Here is a 22159-nt window from a genome sequence, read left to right as displayed (position 1 = left end):
CTGCCAGCAGAGTAGGCATAGCAATGAAGAAATTCGGTCAGAAACATTCCTTTGATATCACGCGATGAAATGTGTACGACGCTTATGTGTGTCGAGAGAAGGATTTTGTTAGGGAAAGCCTTGCGCAAATTTGTGAACATTGTATATGTTTCTCCAATTTTTGGCAGATTTATCGTTTTCTCAATAGTGTGCTAATAAAATACACAGATAAATTTGATAACATTTTTTTACTGGCAATTTTCTGAATCGATGGATGATCGAAACATGAAAATCCGTCAACAATTAACACAACGTAAGCTTTGTCTGTTTTCTTACATTTTCACAGCGTTTTACAATAACATGGATTTTTCAATAGTGTGCAGTTTAAAGTTGCAATCAATTTTTAAGTTGGACTTCTAAATTAATTGCTATTTGAATGACGCAAATCCATCAACAATTAACGGCGTTACAGTCGTTTAAAATTAGGCCACATTTTCATGACGCGGATCAAATTTCAAATTTTAGTTTTACACCTAGCCCCAGCCCCATATAGTCGAGTAAAGCATGCTCAATGCTAAGAATTGTTCTGCTCAAATATCTTCTTTTAGTTCTAGTTGTTTTCCTTCGGCTTATTTTTGCTAGGAGGACAAACACCGACGCCATTATCACCTCAGAAAAATCTCGGCTGGGAAATGAACCCAGACCAACTGGGGTGAGTGGCGGCCACGCTTATCATTCAACCACCGGCGCCGTCATGCTCAAATATCAGATATTTGGCGTATTTGAAAATAGTAGTATTTTTCAGAAACATTTGAAATCTTCTATAAATTTTATGGTATTATAACATTTTTATCGCACTTTGCACTTTGTGAGAAACGAAGTATCTATCCAACCTACAGTATCCATCACTGCGTATTTTCCCCCATATATTGTGACAGAAGTGCCGAGTAATTAATGAATTAGTGAGGCACCCTCCCATATATGGTGAAAATAGGCACTTCACCCTAGAACCGATTTGCACTGAGTTGTGCCGGGTCAACGCGTAAAATTTAAAATTTCGCGAAAATCTCCCCTCCCCCCTCGTAGACAAACGTAGACTTTTGCTAGACTCCCCGCCCCCTACGAGTCTACGTAGTTTATGAACGGCCCCTTATTTACTCCAATTTTCAGAAATTTGACGCCGGTTGCATTTATCTTGAATATCGAATTGAAGAAAAACGGTGCTATGTGTGACCAAAATGTTTTTTCACCTTCATCTATGCATATGAACTCAGTGACTTGTTTGAAATTCGGAACATGAACTCACAGACTGTGTTTACTAAACGGATAGACATACAAAGCTACTATGCTTACACACAATACCGACATTATATACCTCAAAAAATATAAGGAGCTAGTATTCCATATGTTCATCAGATTTGCTGTTTGGCAAACCACATAAAAGATTTACGACTTTCGTAATGTACGCGTATACATACAACCAAATTGTTGTTACGTCAAGAATGTTATTGTAAACCTCCGTCACTTGACACGATATGCACCAATGTTTGCGGTATCTCCAAGTGACTAATTGACATTTAACCGGCAGCTAATTGGTATTGGAGACGATCGAAGCTAAATGACTGTCAACGATCATGTAAGAATAGCCGGTTCAATACACTCGCCACAGTTGTCCACTCGAAGTCCATGTGACGTTCGCCGCTATCGGATAAAAATAATGTTTATAGTTTCACGGTTACGACCAGCAGCGCCACGACAAACACTTGTGCACGATTTGCACATAAGCGTATTGTGTATGCTGCGGCGATTCTCAACGCGATTTTCCGCCCGGTACTACCTACTCTGTCTGTTTCGTATGGTACTTCTGTGCACATGTGTGTTTCTCACTGTGACTACGATTGAGCCGCATTTGTTTTTCACGCCAAACTGGTCGGTTAGTTTAATTTTATTTCTCGAACATTTCGGTTGTATTTGAAACCCGTGTACACTTGGACCGGACGTCTATTAATTACCGCGCGGAAAAAGCGAGCAAAACGAGGAAATAATCCCCTCGAGGTATTGTCTAGATAAAAGTGCCAAACAGAAATCGAAAGTTACATCGGAAGACAAAGTGCATGGGATTTCCTCCGCTCTGAGATATGAAAAGTAAAATCCACCCATAGTTTGACTAATTGAATTAATTACACGTTTTCCTTTGCGCCGCAAAAATTCCGCATTAGTACGAAACAGATTCAGCTATTCAAAGTGAGCCTACATGCGATGCTATGAAGAATAACGGCTGGAAAATTGCTGTGCTGCATGCAAGATAGGTGGCAATCATTCTGCAGATGCGGATAGTAGTGGTTACGAAACAGTGCTGTGAATAGAGAGAGATTTCTCAGCAGTGAAACGGCGGTTCAGTCAATGGCAACAGTTTCAAGATTCATCCTACCGAGTAGCACCATCTGAGAGCTGAGAACTTTTCCCACACGAATGTAGGACAAATGTTTGTCCTTGCTAAACTGTAAACCTATACCGCGAGTGAAGAAGATATCGTTTTTTGTCAAATTTAGTAGACACTTATTTAGATTTCATTTCATCGTGTCAAGAAACTCTTTCTATTTCAAAATGAACAATTGGCAGGGTCTTGAGTTGTTTTGGAAATTTACATACTGAGTATTGCGTAGAAGCGATCATTTGAAATAAACGGAACGGTACTAATGCACTTTTGAAATGAAATGAAAATAGAACATTGGTTTGGGTAAGGCTTTCATCTGAACTTGATATAATTTGAAAATTCTTGTTGTTTTGCGAAATTGGTCATTTGAAAGTACGCCTAGATGAGTGCTAAACGAATATGCTTAAAATCGCTAACTTATGGCTTGATCGGTTTCGCAATTTTTTCACACACATTTAAAATTAATTTCAATAGGTTTCACGAACCGAACCAAAACATTAATTTATTTAAAAGTTCTTAATTATCAGCTTTATATTACAAAGAAATTTACATATAAGTATCCTGTATGTATCTAAGGAAAAATTCCTAAAAATGTTATGCGCGTAACTCTTCATGTTTTCTGATCGTCTGAAAATTATTCTGGTTATCGTCGATTGTATCAAAATTATTATTTCATAGAACATAGACTGTTCACAGCAACCTGTGACTACTACACTGCCTATGATCGCATATCAGTCCCATAAAGATAGGAAATCCCACAGAAAACGGGACAACTATGCGATCATGGGTAGTACAGTTGCTTACTATATATTAGATTCCACCACAGCACTTTTTTGATCCTTCTGTAGTTCCCAATGAGTGTGCAATTTTGAGGTCGATTGGTTGCTCCCCGGATTTGTGCATTGGGTTTAAAGTTCGTGTGGAATTTGGAATGAAAAACACTAGAAAAACTCTAGAAAGAGCGGAGAGAAAAACAGAGTTGATGGCAACGTATGCCGCGGCATTGTATGGCAACACGTCCAATGTTATAAGGATAGGCAGTGTTCGTTTTTTGACAGCTAAAACCGAATCCAAAATGGAGTCTCCGCAGTTCTCTTTCCAGAGTTTTTCTAGGAAACACCACGTTTTTGCATCACAGCAGGGTCATATGGTCGGTGTTAAGTCAGACCAGACTAAGTGACAAAATATTGATTTCGAGAAAAAACGAGTTTAAAGTTTGAATCGCAGCATCCTTTACGTTATAAATGGAAATTAATTTTTGTCTTAATTCTTGTTTATTGTTACATATTTCCAATGTGGCAAGAGTCTAATGTAGCTGAAGAAATTCTTTATCCAGTGCTATCATTATCTCATTTTTGGTGTTTTGCTGCTTAGTCCGGTCTGACTTAACACCGACCATATGTCCATTTCACTCAAATTGAGAAACCAAACTTATAAATATGTGTGGTTAACAATTTTGCCGAAAACTGCAACTTGCTAGAATGTTTCATAGAAATATTCTTACGATTTTTAGACAGACGGGAATTATCAAGTACAGAAATTTGTTTTTGTCAACACGACAAATGTACCACTACACCTACGTTTCAATCCTAAATATCTCAGAACATGTTCACGGTAGAGGGTTTTTCAGAATGATTTTCTGAACCAGATGAACGTAGTTGGGAAGTCAAAAAACCACTATAATTCATCTGACAGTGAGATTCAGGGAAAGCGGATAACGTGGGTAGTATGGGTAGTACTACACACTTTAAAATAACCGAATGGGTAATTACCCGCTGGAAATTTCGGACCTCTTCAAATATTTCAAATCTGCCACACATTTGAAAACATCAATGTACCACAATTCCATTTGCACAAACGCACCGCAAGTTGTGTTGTTGTTTGTTTATTAGGACCCTTTAAACGCAAAGCGTTCATTCAAGTCCTCGCAAGTGATTTAATGTAAATGTACTGCAAGCGCGTGTATTGCGAAAATGAGATAAATCCCTGTTCTATTACCCTTACAATATGCTTACTACCCACTCGGGCTAAAAGTGTGATGCCGGCCCTGGTGAGATTGAACCATTCTGATATAATTGTGCTTTTGAAATTACTCAATCAATTTTCATTGACTGCAGTAATAAATAACACGGAAGTAAGACGTCATTTGCTCGTATCCTGATTAGAAAAGATTTTCAGTGTCAGTAGAAGTATTCAAACATTGCATGAGAATTATTAGCTTGTTATTCGTTTAGGGCTGTTCTTGATAAATTACTGAAAGGGCTATTTTAATCTCAAAAAGGGGTCAATTAGAGCCATTTTTATGAGTAGTTATAGTTGAGTACTTCTTACCGATATTATATATTTTAACAATTGAAACTAGAAGAAGGCAGGGAAGGTAAATAGGCTTCGTAACGATATTTCGGTGGATAGGCGGTGGGGGGGGGGGGGAGGAATGGATGAGTTCCTACATTTCTGTCTCCATCTCCATTGGGTTGGGTTGAAAACACGAAAATTGAAAAATTAAGGTGCTCAAACTGTTCCGGAGGGCCGAGTATCATATACCAATCGACTCAGTTCGATAAATTAAGACAATGTCTGTATCAGTGTTGCGAAACGAGCGAAAAGCACATCAAGCCCGTTGGTTCGCGGGGGTGTACGAATAGCATGCCGAGCGTTCTTCATCGTTCGCACCCAGGTGAATTAAAACCGCGAGCGGTAATGCTCGCGAGAAACCCAAGCTTTCTTGCAAGCTTTCATTTAGTAGGTAGCCATTCCAGGAAGCTTTGCTCGTGAATGCTCGTCTGCTGTGTAGCCTCGCAAGCGAGAAATGCATTGAAGAGCATAGGGACCATTCATAAATTACGTAACGCAAAAATTGCCCAAAATTGACCCCCCCCCTCCCCCTATGTAACAAATCGTCACAAATTTTTCCATCCCCCCCTCCCCTGTTACGTAACAAATTCCAAGAAAAAAATTTTTTTCTTCGGCGAAAACATGTTACGTAACGATCTAGTTAACACCCCCTCCCCCCAATGTAACAACTTGTCACAACTTGCCGTACCCCCCCCCCCCCTAAAAGCGTTACGTAATTTATGAATGGTCCCATAGGAGAGTGTGAATGCTTGAAGGGCATGGACTACTAAGAGTGTTCACGCTATTTCGCGTGAACGAGAAAGGTTTTCTACGCGCTAACGAACGAGAATAGCATCATTGGTCTGTATGTATATTAGGGTGTCCCAAAATGACATCATGTTAAAAAAGTCATCGGGCTCATTTCTTAAATGAAAGGCTAGGGTATCAGGGCCACTTTCTTCTTCGGAGTGATTTTGTTAAAACGCTCCCTACTACTGGCGAATTTTGTTTTTTTTTTAAATGGACCGATTTTGGGTAAAATTTCAAATTCATGCTTGTTGAAGTACTCCTGAACTGTCTTAGATTTTTTCAGTATTTTTTTATTTTTCTGGAGATACAAATGGAGAAGTTTGGTTAGTTAGTTTGTACAAATTTTGGATTATAAGAGCGGCAGAGCCTTTAAAACTTGGTAAAAAGCGTAATTTTTGGTGTTTTTCATTAGTTTTTCTTCAAAACTGGTATCTACAAAATTTTAAAAGTGTAGGAAATACTTCAAATAGTTGAACCAAATATAGGGGCGTAGTTTTGCTGAAGAAAGTGTATAGCTACGGCTAATGGGCTATGAGCTATAAAAGTTTTTGTTATATAACCTTCGACATTTTTAGCAATTCATCAAAAATAATAATGTTCCAAAAAATAAAACAATTCAAATAGGCTTACACCACATATTGTTTTTTTTTTGAAAAATAGAAGGAAAATAATTTAAAACGGCGTTTTCTGTTTGTCTTTAGTGCGTCAGAATCTGGTTTAATGAGAATTTGATGAATTGTTGTACCATCAATTATAAAAATAATGATAACTTTACTAATGATGCCAAATATTTAATTATTTTCTGAAAAGTTAATTCTCCATAATTACTTCTTGGAGGCTTATTCACCAAAATTATTCTACTAGAAGATGCGCTGTATTCTGTTGTAAAACTTTTTCGAAAATACAAAACCCTTCAAAATTGACTGTTTCGAAATTGCGTGATCTAAAACGTAAAGATCAGTTTTTTTCCATTCACCCCACCCTTCTGCATTTTTTCACTCTAGGGTACTTAACATGGAAATGAGACTATATACAAAATCTGAATACGTTAACCAATTCGGCATACAAATATATGCCATAACATGCCACTAACTCGACATATTTGTTTAATTTTCATGATTTTCAACCCCACTAGTTGGTTATTAATATACTAAATGAATTTAAAAAAAATCGTCAAATGCTCATAAAACCGATTCTGATCTAGTAGAGACAAGCAGAAAACGCCATTTTTCATCATTTTCCTCCTATTTTGCGAAAAACAAAATGCAAACTAAGCGCACTGAAATTGTTTTATTTTGTAGAACAATGTTATTTTTTATGAATAGCATAAAATATCAAAAGGTTATCTAGCAAAAACTTAAATAACTCATACCCCATTAGCCGTAACTATACACTTTCTTCAGCAAAAATACGCCCCTATATTTGGCTCAACTATTTGAAGTGTTTCCTATACTTTTAAAATTTTGTAGATACCTAGTTTTGAAGAAAAACTAATGAAAAACACCAAAAATTAAACTTTTTACCAAGTTTTAAAGGCTCTGCCGCTCTTATAATCCACAATTTGTACAAACTAACTAACCAAACTTCTCCATTTGGATCTCCAGGAAAATAAAAAAAACTGAAAAATATCTAAGACAGTTCAGGAGCACTTTAACAAGCATGAATTTGAAATTTTACCCAAAATCGGCCCATTTTTCAAAAAATCAAAATTCGCCAGTAGTAGGGAGCGCTTTAACAAATTTACTCCGAAGAAGAAAGTGGTCCTGATACCCTAACCTTTCATTTAAGAAGTGAGCCCGATGACTTTTTAACATGATGTCATTTTGGGGCACCCTAATGTATATACACTAACATCATGAAATTAGCTCAGCAATGGCTGAACCGATGTTAGCGAAACTAGTTTGAAACGAAAGGCATACCGTGGCAATTTGACGCAATCATTTTTGTTTTTGGATAGGGGAGCCCGGGGCTACTTGGACCTACCCAAAGCAAATCGGCATTTTAGGTAGGTAAATGTGAATGAATTTATCGGTTTAAAGGTCCTAATTGTTACTTTTTGAGCCATACAAATTCATTTGCGCCACTCCACGGCCGCGCTAGATGACGATTTGCAAAACTATGTTTTTATGTAGGGGTAATTCGGACCTCGCTACAGGGAAATTCAGACCGTCATATTTTTTCCAATTATGGAGTTATGTTTACCTATGAAATCTTCATTGGAAGAAGTTCTTCAAAAGCAAATAAAATAAATTGTGTAGAGAACCAAAAATTCGGACACGCAATTGAATTACTGCAGGGCTTCATAAAGATCACTCGAAAAATACTCAGCACGCATAATAGTAACCATGTGATAATTGAGCTTTCAATGTCCAGTCAGTGCCCTGACTAGAATACTGCAATTGTGCTTGGAAAAAATGATTCAAGTTCTTTGACATTTTCGGACTCACATCCGGCAGAAAAGTTTTTATTTTAACGAAAGTTTGCAAGCCAATGGTTGGCATGCTCGAATGCAGCCAAAGAGCGAATTTTGTGCTTTATCCGAATTATCGACAGTGGTAGAACTGATTCTGGACCAACGAAGTCAGTCGCAGCGCCAACTCTAGCCAATTCGTCCGCCCAATAATTTCCAATCATACCGGAATTACCGGGTACACATAGAAGGTAGATAGCATTTGAAATGCTAAGTTCTTCGATTTGAGTTCGATATGCTTGGGGAATTTCGATCTCGAATCTACAAAACTACTTCTGTTTGGAAGACGGTACTTATCTAGCAAGCGAATGAGATTGGTTTAATCCCATTTCACGACAATAGACACCAGCACCGGCTCTGCCCTCCAACAAAGAACCGACAATATAACAAACTACGTATTCTTCAAGTTGTGGTTTCATCCAGCCAGACAGCCATTCCTCGCGAGGAGGAATTCTCACATTGAAAGTTTTAAAGGGAAAACTACATGACACTGGTAGCAAGTATATACTCATCTCAAGTAACAATTTGGGGCCACAGTCTTGTGTGGTTAGTTGCACGATTTATTGGGTTACGGTTCCAGAGCCCAGTAACCTTGAGACGGTATGCATAAGAAAGGGACTTCTTCATTCAGAAACACATATAGTGGGTTTATGTTCAATAGTTCCTCTAGAGCAGCAGTAGGTGTTGCCGAGAATGCACCAGTCATTGTCATCAAAACCATCCTCTGAAGATGATTTAGGTTTGATTGGATTGTCACGACTTCTTTCTTCTGCCACCAAACAAGGCACCCGTATATCAGTATTGATCTGACAATTGTTGCGTAGATCCACTGAATCTGCGTGGGTTGAGTCCCCAAGATTTTCCGAAAGTGCGCCATGTAAGCTTTCTTGATTCTGAAATCGATGTGAGCTGTCCAATTAAGTTTTGAGTCAAGAATCACCCCAACATACTTATATTGACCTGCGACAACAAGAGTCAAAGAACTGAGGCGGACGAGCTTCGGTTGAAATCCATCGTTGCGTGAAAAGCACCATTGATGTTTTATTTGGATTAACTGATAGTCCAGCATGAGGGCATCATTGCTCAACTTGTCTTAATGATGAGTCCAGAAGTCGGTTGCTAAGCATTGCGTGTATCCAATTCATGATATATGAAGGTACTTCATGATTCGAAAGACAAGTTGTCAAAAGCACCTTCAATATCAAAAAGACTCCTAAACATAATTGCTTTTGCGAAAAAGCTTTTTCAATGTTGTAGACAGCATTGTGTAACATGGTGGTAGTAGTCTTTCTCCGCCGAAAATTATTCTATCAGCAGATGAACAGTTTTACGTTTTGAAATTCTTCAATGTTACTTAACATCGAAATTTGGCAGTTTCGAATGAATGTGATCGTGACCGTTAAAAATTTATCGAGCATTAATTTTACTTTTCTTCATTAGTCAACCTCACAACTTGCAGTACTAGTACGTAGCACACAAAATTTTAGTACGCCATTCATTGCATCCTGCTAAGAGGCTATTCATATAGTTGATAATACAACAAAAATCCAATGCTCATAAAACCGATCCTGACCTGCTAGAGACAAAATTACATCAGCTTTCAACTAGTTTCTGAAATGTTATTCTTGTTGTTAACCATATTGAATTGTTGTCTAAACTCTACACAATCTAAAAAAATACATTTTCAGCAAATGTTGAAATGTATGTAAGTTTTCGGTAAACAAGCTTATGTTTTATATGCAATCATCTATTCAAATTTAGATTCCCATTCGAAAAATTGTCTCTAATCCATATTTTGAAGCATCTTTCCAAAAATGAGCTCATAATAATTCAGACAGTTATTTTATTTTACATTGAAGTAATTTGACAACTATGGGATTTTGGCTAAGAGATAAGTTACAAGACAATCCCACAATTTTCCAAAAGTTCTCATGACGCTTTAAACACAGTTCTCAATGTAGTGATCAGAGAATATTTTTCCAAAAATATTTTGTGGAATATTAAATTAAATTCGTCAGCATCAATTTTTTTTCAATCCAATTAATTTTGGTTTGGGGGGGGGGGGTTTAACCCCCAAACCCCTCCCCCCCCCTGGCTACGCCACTGTATTATAGTCATATTCTATGGGAAAAGCTTCCAGCTTTGCAATGGTGTACACTTCGATTCAATAATTAAGTGGAAAACATTTTTCTAATACATATACTACAGTGACTAGAAAAGTGTTTTACTAAAATGTTCGATAAACCGTGAGTCTACAACAAACTATAAAAACTTTACTGTGTATGCATATCAAAAAGATCTACAAAGGAAACCAATGCGACAGTGAATAAAGTCCAATTGAAACAAATGTCATTCGACTTTGTTACTTTGAAAAAAAAAAACAAAGCAATAAAAATGACTGCCTCAGCTGCCTCACTCTAAGGGACGCAAACAAATCAATCGTTCACACAAATTAAATCGAATTGAGTTGATTAGTCCGAAGTGCACAGAATCGGATCGTGTTGTGAGATAAGTTTTCCTCCCCAACCCACTGTATTGTAGTTTATATACAGACAATAGCTAGAGTGAAAGTGTACGAAAGTTGCTAACAGAAAGAAAAGTCACATTGACCAGAGCTACAAGTTGCTAGTTGGACATAAAGGATAACGTGTGGAATACTTCAGCCAATATGTTTACTCTACCGATGTATAAGGATAATATTCCCGTCACATCGTGGAGTGATGCCTCTGCAGGACGAATGAAAAAAAGTGTAAGTTTTTATATTAAGCCTAGAAAATGATTTCAGTTGACGGAAAATAGCCTTTCTACCGCCCTCATGAGGGACTGTGAAGCTAGCATTCTGGATTTAAGAATCACCAACGAAGATAAACAACGACAAAATGAAACATCTTGCTTGTGCCGCAGATAGCGAGATTCGAGCAAATGGATTATTTATAAATAGCCACCGAATACACATTGAGTCGGGTGTCGTAGCTTTCCTTTACACCAACCAAACAAAAAAAATTGTATTGTGTTTTCGTCAAATTCCACGACGTAAACTGAATTCTGCGTTTCACTGTTTTATGAAGATAAATAGAGTATTCTATGTTTGTTTTCTACTGCACTCTGTATGAATTTGTGAAAGAGTTTATGTATAATAAATAACTCGTTATTGTATTGTAATTTTTGGTCAGCACAACCTACATTATGGTAAACCCGGTTACTATAATATTGCTCCATTCAACCCCGTACAGTTTTAATTTGGCCATGTGATCCAGTGGAAAATCGCTTTGCGTGACTATAATCGGAACAAAATCTACCGTTTAAAGGTAACTTATCTAAAAACGGGATTGTGCGGATACACAGCCAGTGAAAATTGCAAGAAAAACCCGACTGTAAAATAAACGCTTTACTCGTCATTGCAAAACAATTTTTCTTCATCCGCTTTTTCGAGTTACTTCCAGTGTACGGTTCACCGCCCCTAGACTGTGTATTGTTCGTGGTCAAAATGGACGGAGACACCTCGGCTCCTTATATGCGATCGATACCGATTACTGTTAGATATATGCCCGAAAAAGCAGCCAATGGGCCAAACGTGTTGAAGCGAAAACATTTCCCATTTTATGGTTTGGATTTTTATTTTAACGAACGAGACGAACCATCAATATAGAACAAACTTGGCTATAGATCATTATATTAAAATTGATATTTTTCGACTAATTGAGATATGTTAATTTAGCAAGAATTTTCACTTTTTGCTTAAACTAAATAACTTAGCCTTCTAGTATGTTTAGGAAAGTTGTAGTGCATTGTACTTTGCAAGACCATTTTTTTCTTTAAATAGAAGTTAGGGGGGTTCTAAATTTAATAATAATCAAAATTGAACTTTTTATCGGTTCGAGAAGTTGTAGACACATTTTGAACAAATTTGGTGAAGACAGGCAAGCTCTATCTTTCATTCTTCCCATTCCACGAGAAATCCAAATGTATGCTTTAGGGTGTTCCTTAAAAACGGTTTTATTTATATAATTTTTATAGTTTTCACTTTACACTAAAGTAACCTTTGGGAAATTTGAAGATTTTTAGGGCGTATAATTTCTTCATATACACCAACTACTACACTCTTTTCGTTTCAAAGTTTTGAGAATCTTTTTGCATAAAATATATAATTTTTTTCAAATATTATCCTCTATTGGGGCACATAAAATTAAATACCGTTTTTGCCTTATGATATCATCATACTTTGTAGTATACATCACCAAAAGCAAAGACGATATTTTTTATGTCGTACAATATTTAGTTTAAAATTAGTTTATTTTTGGTAAAAAGTATATATAACTTGTTAACGGAAGATACTAGAGGTTTGGTATATTGAGACAAACTGTTCTCCTGCTATCCGAAAGTATTTCTTAAGTCATAATGACGAAAAATCAAAACTGTAAAAGTTATATGATTAATACCATTTTTAAGAAACTCCCTTATTTTTCGGAAAATTGTTGTTTTAATTCGATTTGTTTATTTGAAACGGCTCAAAGCGTTAGCATCAAGGAGCCGCGAGTCTTCTATAGCTTTACAAGATGTAAAAATAATAATAAACGATTAATAGTGAGAGTCCGTCCACGGGATTGGACACCATTGCGTGCTCAGATCTTTTTTCGCGTCGGGGAAATATTTGCAACCACGCCAGATGTATCTGGGGAGTTATTCATATTTCTCTCGTCGTCGCATACGTCCGCGTTATCATCGTGGTAACTAGATTTCGTAGTACCAACCAATTTTGGCGAGAACCCAGTACTGGTAGTACCGGAAAGGTACCGGTACTCGATTATTTTTTCAAAAGATTCGAGAAACGTGTCAAAGTCAAATTTAATGCTCAAACTAATGTCTCGTTCCAGCAGAAGGTGTTTTTCGCATGCGGCACCTTCTTTTATTTCGAGATCTAGGCCACTTTAAATTCAATACAGTCGTGATTCGCTGGTTGAACACTTTTTAACTGGACTGCTTTTTAGTTGGACCTCCGCTAGTTGGACCATTGTCCAACTAAAAAGCAAAAAATCAAATTCGTTAGTTGGACAAAGCTGTGGCCCAACCAGCGAATCACGACTGTAGCTGCTAAGCGGTGCGACATTCGTCGACTTCAACAGTTGGAATATGTAAGAAACCCCATTATCAACAGTAAATCGAAGCGAGAATGTAAATCCATGTACGTTGGTTGCATTTCCTCTCGGCATTATCGCTTTGCTGTAAATTGATTTCAACTTTTATGCATTCCAAGGCTACTAATTTCCTGTGAACTATGGAGTTTTGTTGACTTTTCCGATCACCAAAAATTACGAATCGCTCCATTCGAAGCAGTTTACAAACTGTGAAATTGCAAGCTACTAAATCGCTGTTCGTTCTTATATAGATAAAGATTGGAGCGCAATCCAAATACAGACATGACTTAGGTCACAGTCTTATTGGAATAATTGGAATGTCGCTAAAAAAAATTAAAACATATTTTTACGTCTCTTATGCTAGATGTGAATACTTTGAAATTTAGTAGAAGATAGTTGAGATTTTATTTCGACCAAATAGTACAGGAATTTAAACATATCGTTCAGTACAACGGGAGTTAGTAATATTTAACTTCTAGAATTATTAAGATGATGGCCCCACCTCATTTCTCCACAGAGGCGTAAGCTGAACGATTTATCTAGAAGATGAACGGTTTCTGGGCAGGGTTCTCCGTAATGTGTACTGCAGGGTTAGGTAGGAGGGAATGAGCTGGTTTACCCGATTTCTCACCACAACGCCACCATTTGAAATACTTGGAAAGTAGCTCCTTCATGTATCCGCCGTAATGGATTCCACTTCTCCGAAATATGATATAAAACTTTTAATTACCATTTTGCAAGTAAGTGGTGCTAGATCATGTAGTTTCTTCTATGTTTCCATTATCCATATATAGGGGAACATATGGAGACTTGAATAGGTTTTCAACTAAACCTGCGTAAATCTTTAAAAAAGTTTTCAATCCTTTCAAAGTCATTAAGATTTAATATGCTAAGACATTGTGTGTGTTCATAATTTTTTACGAAATTTTTAATTTACTTTTTCAAAAATTATAACAGTTTTTCTTTGATCGTTTTTTTTTGCTCAAGTCTCCCCACTGCGGGGAGACTTAACCAAGGCTTGGGAAGTTTCATCAAGAGTATTTTGAAAAATCAGAACAAAAAATAATGATATACAACATACTGTAATCCCTTTTTAATATTGTGGAGATCCTTAGGTAACAGTAAAAAATATAAAAGGGTTGCATTTCATAAATTTCGACGAAGTTTTTAATGCATTTCCTTTTAAGGTTTATTTGTACTGCTTATTTTATGTTATGGAATGTTCACACGTCACGAAATCAGCCATAATAGCCATGTTGGCGCGGGATTTTTTGTGACGTGATTAACATTAACACTAGGTACCACAGCGTAGTAAATATCAGTGAATTTTTCCTTTTCTTTTGCTTATTGCCACTTGGTCAAGTCTCCCCATAAAATCTTGGCGAAGTCTCCTTAGCATTAGTTATTGCGTTCAATGTCGTGCAAATTTTGGTAAAAACTATTTCAATGTTCATATTAATATAGATTAATTTCATTAGTTCGTAAAGAACAAAATAATGTATAAGTATTTTAAAAGTAATTATTAGTAGAGTAGATATGTCCATACAAAGTTGGATAAATTCATTTAACGTAAATTTATTAATTACGGAATATTTTCTGTAAGGAAAGGATTTTTCATTCCAAACTTTTAAAATTAACAACCGACCGAAACAAGTATAAACATAATTCAATGTCATATCAGCAATTTATCTTTATACAGCTTCCAATTTTTGAAATAGTCTCCAATGGGTCACTTATTATGAATCTGAATCAAAATTCAGTGCAGTTTCAAGACATATATATATCTATGATTTTGAAAATACGCATATGGAGACGCCTTGTAGCTCATGAATCTTCTTACAAATTGGTTGCCTAAACAACATCATATTGCTGAAAAATTAGTGAGATTTACTAGTTTTGTCAACTAGTTCTGCCATCCAATGTGATTGGCAACAATTATTAGCGTGTATATTAACCTTTTAACGACCAACGACTTTAAACGGCTTTACATAAAAGTAGTCGAAAAAAATAGAATTATGCAATTTCAAAACTGGTAGCAGAAATAGATTCAGCGACCCAAAATTAGTTAAAATCCCAATCTTTAGCAACGAAAACCAATTTTTACAATTTTGTCACAACTTTGTATGAACAGGTGCCTCTGTGGGCCGGTCAAGTTAAAACCCGAATAACCAAACATTAATCAATTATATGCCCCAAACTTTCTCATAGTTGTCTGAAGATTACTTCAGTTTTAAAAATAAAAAATTTTACACTAAGATAACACGGTGCTACAAAATTAAAAGCATTGAATGTACTTTTAAAGTGACCTGTTAAAGGTAGTAGGTCTGTCGAAATACAACACAAAACCACGTTTGTTCAATTTAATGTACCCACAAAATCCTGATTTATGACAAAAAAAACTATTTTTCAGGATATTTGACACGAAAAAATTTTCTACGTGGTCATTTTTTAATCGTTGAGTTGAGTTTACAGACTAATTTTTTAATTTAAGGGAGATTTCTACCCATAAAATAGCGCAATTTTTCCTGAAAAAAGCATTTCCGCCATATTATGAGTAAAAACCCCCTTAAATGAAAAAAATATCTCAAAAGCTCAACGTAGGGGTTAGGCATTTTTCATATAGAATGTGTATGCAAAGTTTGAAATAAATCGGTTAAGCAGTTTTTGAATGGCAGTTAACACCGCAAATCATGTTTTTTCAGAGGCATTCTACAAAAAGCTTCGTCCTCGAGTCGCTTGTCAATATTTTTGCATAGAAAAGTTACAGAATGTTATTGAAATGATGCAGTATAATGTTTCGATCAATTTTTACGCTGAAACCCTTATCCCCCTTAATGGAAATCTAGTGTTTGGCGAAATCTTTAGCCTATATACCCGATTAAAAGACAAATCAGGGAAGCGTAGGCTGTAGTCGCTGTCGAAACATGTTTTTTTCATTCGATGTTTTGCAATCAATATTTAACAACGTCGATTTTTTTATATTAAAGAGATCGATCTGGCAAGATCGATTCTTTTTTCAGAATGTTCATGTTTATATCAATTCTTTATTCTGAAGTTTCCACTTCCTACCAACTATAAAATTTAAAGCTTCCCTCGATCATTCACTTTTAATTTGATGAGAATTTCACGTTCAAAGTTTTTATATTTTCGACAGATTTGTTTGAACTTGAAGAAGGAACAAATCTCAAATCATGCCACGCCAAATTTAAGCAGCCACGCCGCTCAATCATTTTTCATTCATTTTCAATTTTATTGGTGCTGTATCTCTCTACTGGAGTACTATATAACATTTAACATAAACTGACCACTACTGAGCAGATGACGGCATTGTTTGGTGAATGAAGGACCATAAGTTTGATACGAAAGTGTTCGGTTTGCCGTAAAAATATCACCAATTTGAAAGTAAATTATTGAAGGACTCTTTGAATTTCACTTTTAGTTGCAGTAGATTCAACTGAAAGTTGGCATTTTATTATGAAAATTGACACTCTCTATTGGCTAAGTCGTGTGCATCAAGCGTGTTGAAAATCGAAATCAGATGTGGCAGAATATTGTTCTTTGTACGATTCGTCCAAATTTAGTTGAAATGTAATAAAATATCTTTCCTTTTGTTTAAAATTTTGATAAATCATCTTTCCGTGCGGAGCTTTCAAGTCAATCAATACAACAGGAAACTAGATGACACCGGTTGAATGCAGAATCCGCGTCATCGGTTCTCTTTTATTCATTTTAAAGCTCGTCAAGAGCGCATTGTGGATTTGTTGGACATATGCCAGGAACTGTGTAATTGGTGCCAAATTCATCATTAGCAAACCAACTTGCAATGTGGCGACCGCTTGTCTACCTAGCAATTTTCCGCATTATTTGGTCAGCACTCACCACATCCGTTAAGGCCGAAGGAGTTGCTTTTCGATGCTTCAATACTGCATCGACTGTTCGTTTTCAATATCCGAATGAGCCGTCCAACAAGTAGTACTATGCCAATTTGAGTTGGGAGTTATTCCGCTACCCTCTGTGAAATATGGCTTTAAATTTTCCATCCCGTTAATCGGATCAACACCGAAGCTATTACCCTTATTAATAACAACTTTTATGCATGCTGCGGAATATCACGACGAAGCGACGTCGCCGCCTTACCTTTCTTTGGTGATATCGTACAGAAGAGAAGACCTATTTAAAACACAATTTTGTTACCTGCTTGATTTTATAAACGGAAATCAAATTAGCTTTCATCTGTGCTTCGTAGAAAAACGGAAGAGGTTCCAAAGATCGCGCTGATGCAATTTGCGTTGTATAGCTAGTACATTTGTGGGTACAAACATAGAAGAACACTCACTACTTCTGATGCACCAGTAGCAGTAGCGTGATGTACAAGGAACTTGTACAGGCTTAATGGGCATGTTTAATGGAAGCTTTTTGTTTTGTTTTTCAACTTTGAACCCACCTGCTTCACGATGACGATGCAGATGCTGATGCACTTGGCTTGTAGGTACGGCGGGGTTCAGCCAGCGAAGTCCACAGCAATGAGCAGCTGAAACAAACATTACAATACTAATGAAAACGGCAAATAAGACTTAGTACTTGCAACCATGAGGCCCGAGAATGCTATTATATGCGGTGCCGTCGTAGAAATGGCGGTTGCAAACTGTAGCGTTTATTTTTATACATCTACATACACAAGTTTATGTGTACATTACACGTTATTTTCCTTTTAGTTTTCCTGCACCGTGTGTTGGATGGAAAAATGAGCATGTGAAATTAGGTCATTCACACTAATGTAATACTGACAACAGCTAGAATTATTCTAACTAACCCGTCATTTCGCAAACATTTTTGAAATCTTGCGAAGTTGAAGAATCCAACAAACCGATTTGTATCCCAAATAACTTTAACATCACAACTTGACAGGATCTCTGCTACATTTGAAATAGTTATGAACATTCTGCATAGTTTCTTTTTTTCCTTTTTTAATTCGACTAATATGTAATTTCGACTTTTTAACGACTGAGTAGGGTAAGTGATGAGAATTTAGAGCCATAGTACTCAAGTGAGAGTTGGTTTTCACGGTAAAGAGGGACAAGTCTGTCTTTGCCAGGAGACATGTTGGTAGACTTGAGTGATTCGTAGTTATGCTGCCTAAGCCTCCTGCCAGAAGAAGACAAAAAAATAGCTTGTAAGATTTTAAGCTTGTTTCTAATGACCGATCTGTATATTTCACATCCTTGCTCTCACTTGAGTACTATGGCGTCAGTAATCGCTAATTTAATGTCGTTAAAAAATAAAAATTCTGCCTAGTATAACCTAAATATCACAGTATATCAACAGTTTTCAGAATGTTTTTGTGTACATGGTAATTGCATCTCCATTAGTTTTAAGTGATTTTTGTAATGAAAAAGCTTTAGCAGTTGAAAACTAACGCAACGTCAATTCGAGTGAAAGCACTGAACAAAAATATTCAGTCTCTTTTTATGTGGTTATGTTTTTCGTTTCGTGGACGGTTAGGCTGCCATAAAAACGAATTTGATCCACCTAACAGTGTGATGAGACATTTCTAATAACTCTTAGAACTCCCTCTTCGGATGATATATAGATCAAATTATCTTGAGACAACATCATTGCGAGAAATTTCGAAAGTCTAATCAAACCAATGGTAAAGCGAAATCATGCCCTTTTTAATAGACAGATAATCCACTTATTAAGAATAAGAATGATGATGATAATCCCACCTCATAGGGGCCGTACACAAATGACGTAGCTTTTTTCGGCGATTTTCGACCCCTCACTCACCCCTCGCAGCATTTGGTCACAAAATTGTAACCTCCCCCTTGTAAATAACATAGCATTTCCCTACTTGACCCCCCCCCCCTGCACAACGCGGCGATGGATGAAAAAATACATATGTTTTTCAATTCTTTTGAATACATGTCCTTACAAACTTTAATCAATATTTATTTTCATTATAACAGCAAATTGCGTACAAAATAAGCCCATTCCATGACAAGTATAGTGTTAATAGTTTTGTTTTGAATTTTATGTCATGGAGCGAGAAATTCTAAGAAGCATAGGTTCATTTAAATTACTAAATTTTGTTTGGTTGAATCCGAAGAGAAAATTGAATTCAGCTACCAAACTAACTAGTTAACAACATTAGCTAACTAATGTAGCAAGTTAAATCCGCATGCAAAATATTTTCGTTTTTTGCGATTCGCATTCTGCGAATCGTAAAATTCACCACATGAAAAACCGCGTGAAAAGTTACTTGTGTGAATTTAAATTTATTTCTCTTGGAAGCGGAGCACACCCCCTACCCCTAAAAATGCTACGTCATTTATGCATGGCCCCATACCCCCACAAAGGTGTGAGCTGTACGATTTATCTAGAAGATAATTTAATATTTGACTCATGACAAAACCGATTTACAAAAAAACGGACTAGTTCAATATGCATAGCCTTTCCTTCAAAAGAACATGACATATATTCCGCAAACAACCCTGGTCCAACAAGAAAATTTCCATTTTGGGAAGATACTTGATAGAATCGGGCGCTGAACTCAATAGGTTCCATTTCCGATAATACTCTGTAAGACTCCTCCCGCCTGACCAAGACATCTGTACTATCACCTGCTAAGGTGAGAAGTGACGAGCCTAGTGACAGTGCAGAGTCCAGTCGAGTTATATCATCCACATTAGAGCCCTGTCTTGAAAGTTACCTACAACTAACTCAAGGCAATCAAAGGATATTCCTATCCGAGAACATCCTCGATTGATCAGGAATTGAACCCGATCAGAAGGAGTCATCAAGCCCCATAGGCTGCTATTGAATTTCATTAAATTCCGAGTTCCGATTCCGGAGTTACGGGTTTAACAGTGCGGACATACAGCAAATTCACATTTTTGCCTTTCTCCTATAGAAAGGTTATGCAATCACTCTGAACATCGTCATCCTAATCCCGGCCCGGGGGACCGTCTATCATATACCATTCGACTCAGTTCGTCGAATTCGGCAAATGTCTGTGTGTGCATATGTATGTGTGTATGTATGTATGTATGTATGTATGTATGTATGTATGTATGTGACCAAAAATAAGCACATCGGTTACTCGGAGATGGCTGAACCGATTTCATCACACTTAGCCTCAAATGAAAGGTACAACGTTCCCATAGGCTGCTATTGAATTTCATCAAATTCCGAGTTCCGATTCCGGAGTTACGGGTTTAAGAGTGCGGACACACAGCAAATTCACATTTTTGCCTTTCTCCTATAGAAAGGTTATGCAATCACTCTGAACATCGTCAACCTAATCCCGGCAATTTTTTTTGACTTGCATAGGTTTTCTGTATTTTAACAGGGTCGTAGTTAGGGGGGATACGGTGAGGGGCACCCCCCCACATCACTTACCACCCTTCCCTCAGCAAGTACCCCGCCACGCGAATAAAATTTTCTAATTCCTCTAGAATAAACTTTCCTAGTGGGTCTGAAAAACCAGTGAAAAATTTGGTTTGAAATGATTTTAAGTTGAGAGACTAATTTAAAATTTCTTAACAAGTTGAAATTTTTTGGCGGGGTCCATACTCCCGAACCCTCCTACTGGATCCACCGTTGGTTTCAAGTGTTTCAGCGTCGACACATAGCAACTCAAGTTCGTAGCTGTCGAGACTAATTTAAAATTTCTTAACAAGTTGAAAATTTTTGGCGGGGTCCAAACTCTCGAACCCTCCTCCTGGATCCGCCGCTGGTTTCAAGTGTTTCAGCGTCGACACATAGCAACTCAAGTTCGTAGCTGTCGATTCATTGTACGTATGTGTAAATCGCACTGAATATCTAATAGACAGTTCCACCATTATATTAAACATAACCAGCCATGGAATCGTAGTATGGATAAATGAGAAAGGCACAATTGCACCACTAGGTGGATTAAAACGGGTTTTTAACTTTCAATTACATTATTCCACATTTTTACCGTTTTTTTCGTTGGTTGAGCAATATTCTCGATAACACTAAGAATATGGGTATTTTGGAACGGACTTGAGAAGTAGATGATGAAACTAGACAATTGAAACCTTTTTGAAATCCAAGAAGACGACTTCCGGTTGAGTAATATTCTCGATAACTAGGCGATATGGGAATTTTTGGAACGGAGTTGATGAGTACGGTAAAGACTCGTTTTTATCGGCCCGTCGATGAATTTTGAGCTGGCAAAATGAGGAGATTGATGACATTGGGGTATATTTTTTTTTCTTTTTAATAAACCGAAACTGCTAAATATTCTCTTTTGGTCTCTAGACATAGTCTCATAACCCTTTCTTATTTTTTAGACCACATTTCAAAAATTTTATTTTTTGGGGAAAATTGATTTTAGAAACTTTAACAATATAGCTGTTTTGGGATGGTCTTGACAAGGAATTTTGTTTCTAAAGGTTTATTTGACACGGCTCAATGTGTTAGCAAAACTGAGCCGTGGATCTTTTAAGTTTTTACAATAAATTAAAATGAAAAGAATACTAAGAATGTCTGTCTGCCAGATCTTTTACTTGGCGGTGAAACCGCTTGGGGGTCATTCAGTTTGCCTTCTATCGCTTTACCGTTCCCGCCATCATCGGTACTGCTTTCTTGCTGTTCATGATCAGAGGTTCTGTTTGCTTCTTGATCCTATGGGTCGCTGTTGTAAATCCGTTTTCATCAGTATTTGCTTCTTTATTGGTGATGCTAGTTGTTAGTTTGGTAGTGGTTTTCGTGGTCGCTCTACCTGCATTATTGGTTGATTGGATCATTGTTTTTGATTTATCTGTGAGTGTCGGTGGCTGCTTGTTAGAGTTGGCTGTAATGTGTTTTGACTAGTTACTTCGGCGCATGTTTTCCGTAGTGGGGTGTATGGTTACAGAATTGGCATGTTGGAGTCTACCCAGGATATCTGATTAGCGTTGTTTGTTGATGATTTACTCCTTCGGTGATTCGCAATTGAGAGTCATGTAAGAAGGTATCGGTTTAGTCACA

General features: G+C 36.9%; 1 protein-coding gene across 4 annotated transcripts in view; it reads left to right on the top strand.

The window, feature by feature from the left end:
• The window catches only part of LOC131683682 (TBC1 domain family member 4), an 84637-nt gene that overhangs the window by 23262 nt on the left and 39216 nt on the right, over window positions 1-22159 (top strand). Inside the window, exons 1-2 of one of the 4 annotated variants that reach the window (XM_058965878.1) lie at window positions 1923-2034; window positions 10239-10779. The exons of 2 other annotated variants lie outside the window; for them this stretch is intronic. In XM_058965878.1, coding sequence (XP_058821861.1) covers window positions 10699-10779 — 81 coding nt within the window. In that variant the 5' untranslated portion in view covers window positions 1923-2034; window positions 10239-10698. Of the gene's footprint in view, window positions 1-1922; window positions 2125-10238; window positions 10780-22159 lie in introns of those variants that run through there. One more of the 4 variants, XM_058965877.1, reaches the window with a different exon arrangement.

Source organism: Topomyia yanbarensis, chromosome 2, assembly GCF_030247195.1.
Source record: "Topomyia yanbarensis strain Yona2022 chromosome 2, ASM3024719v1, whole genome shotgun sequence".
In the NCBI taxonomy this organism is placed as follows: Eukaryota; Metazoa; Arthropoda; class Insecta; order Diptera; family Culicidae; genus Topomyia; species Topomyia yanbarensis.
Note: the sequence above shows the minus strand (reverse complement) of the source record. Positions and strands in the feature narration are given on the sequence as shown.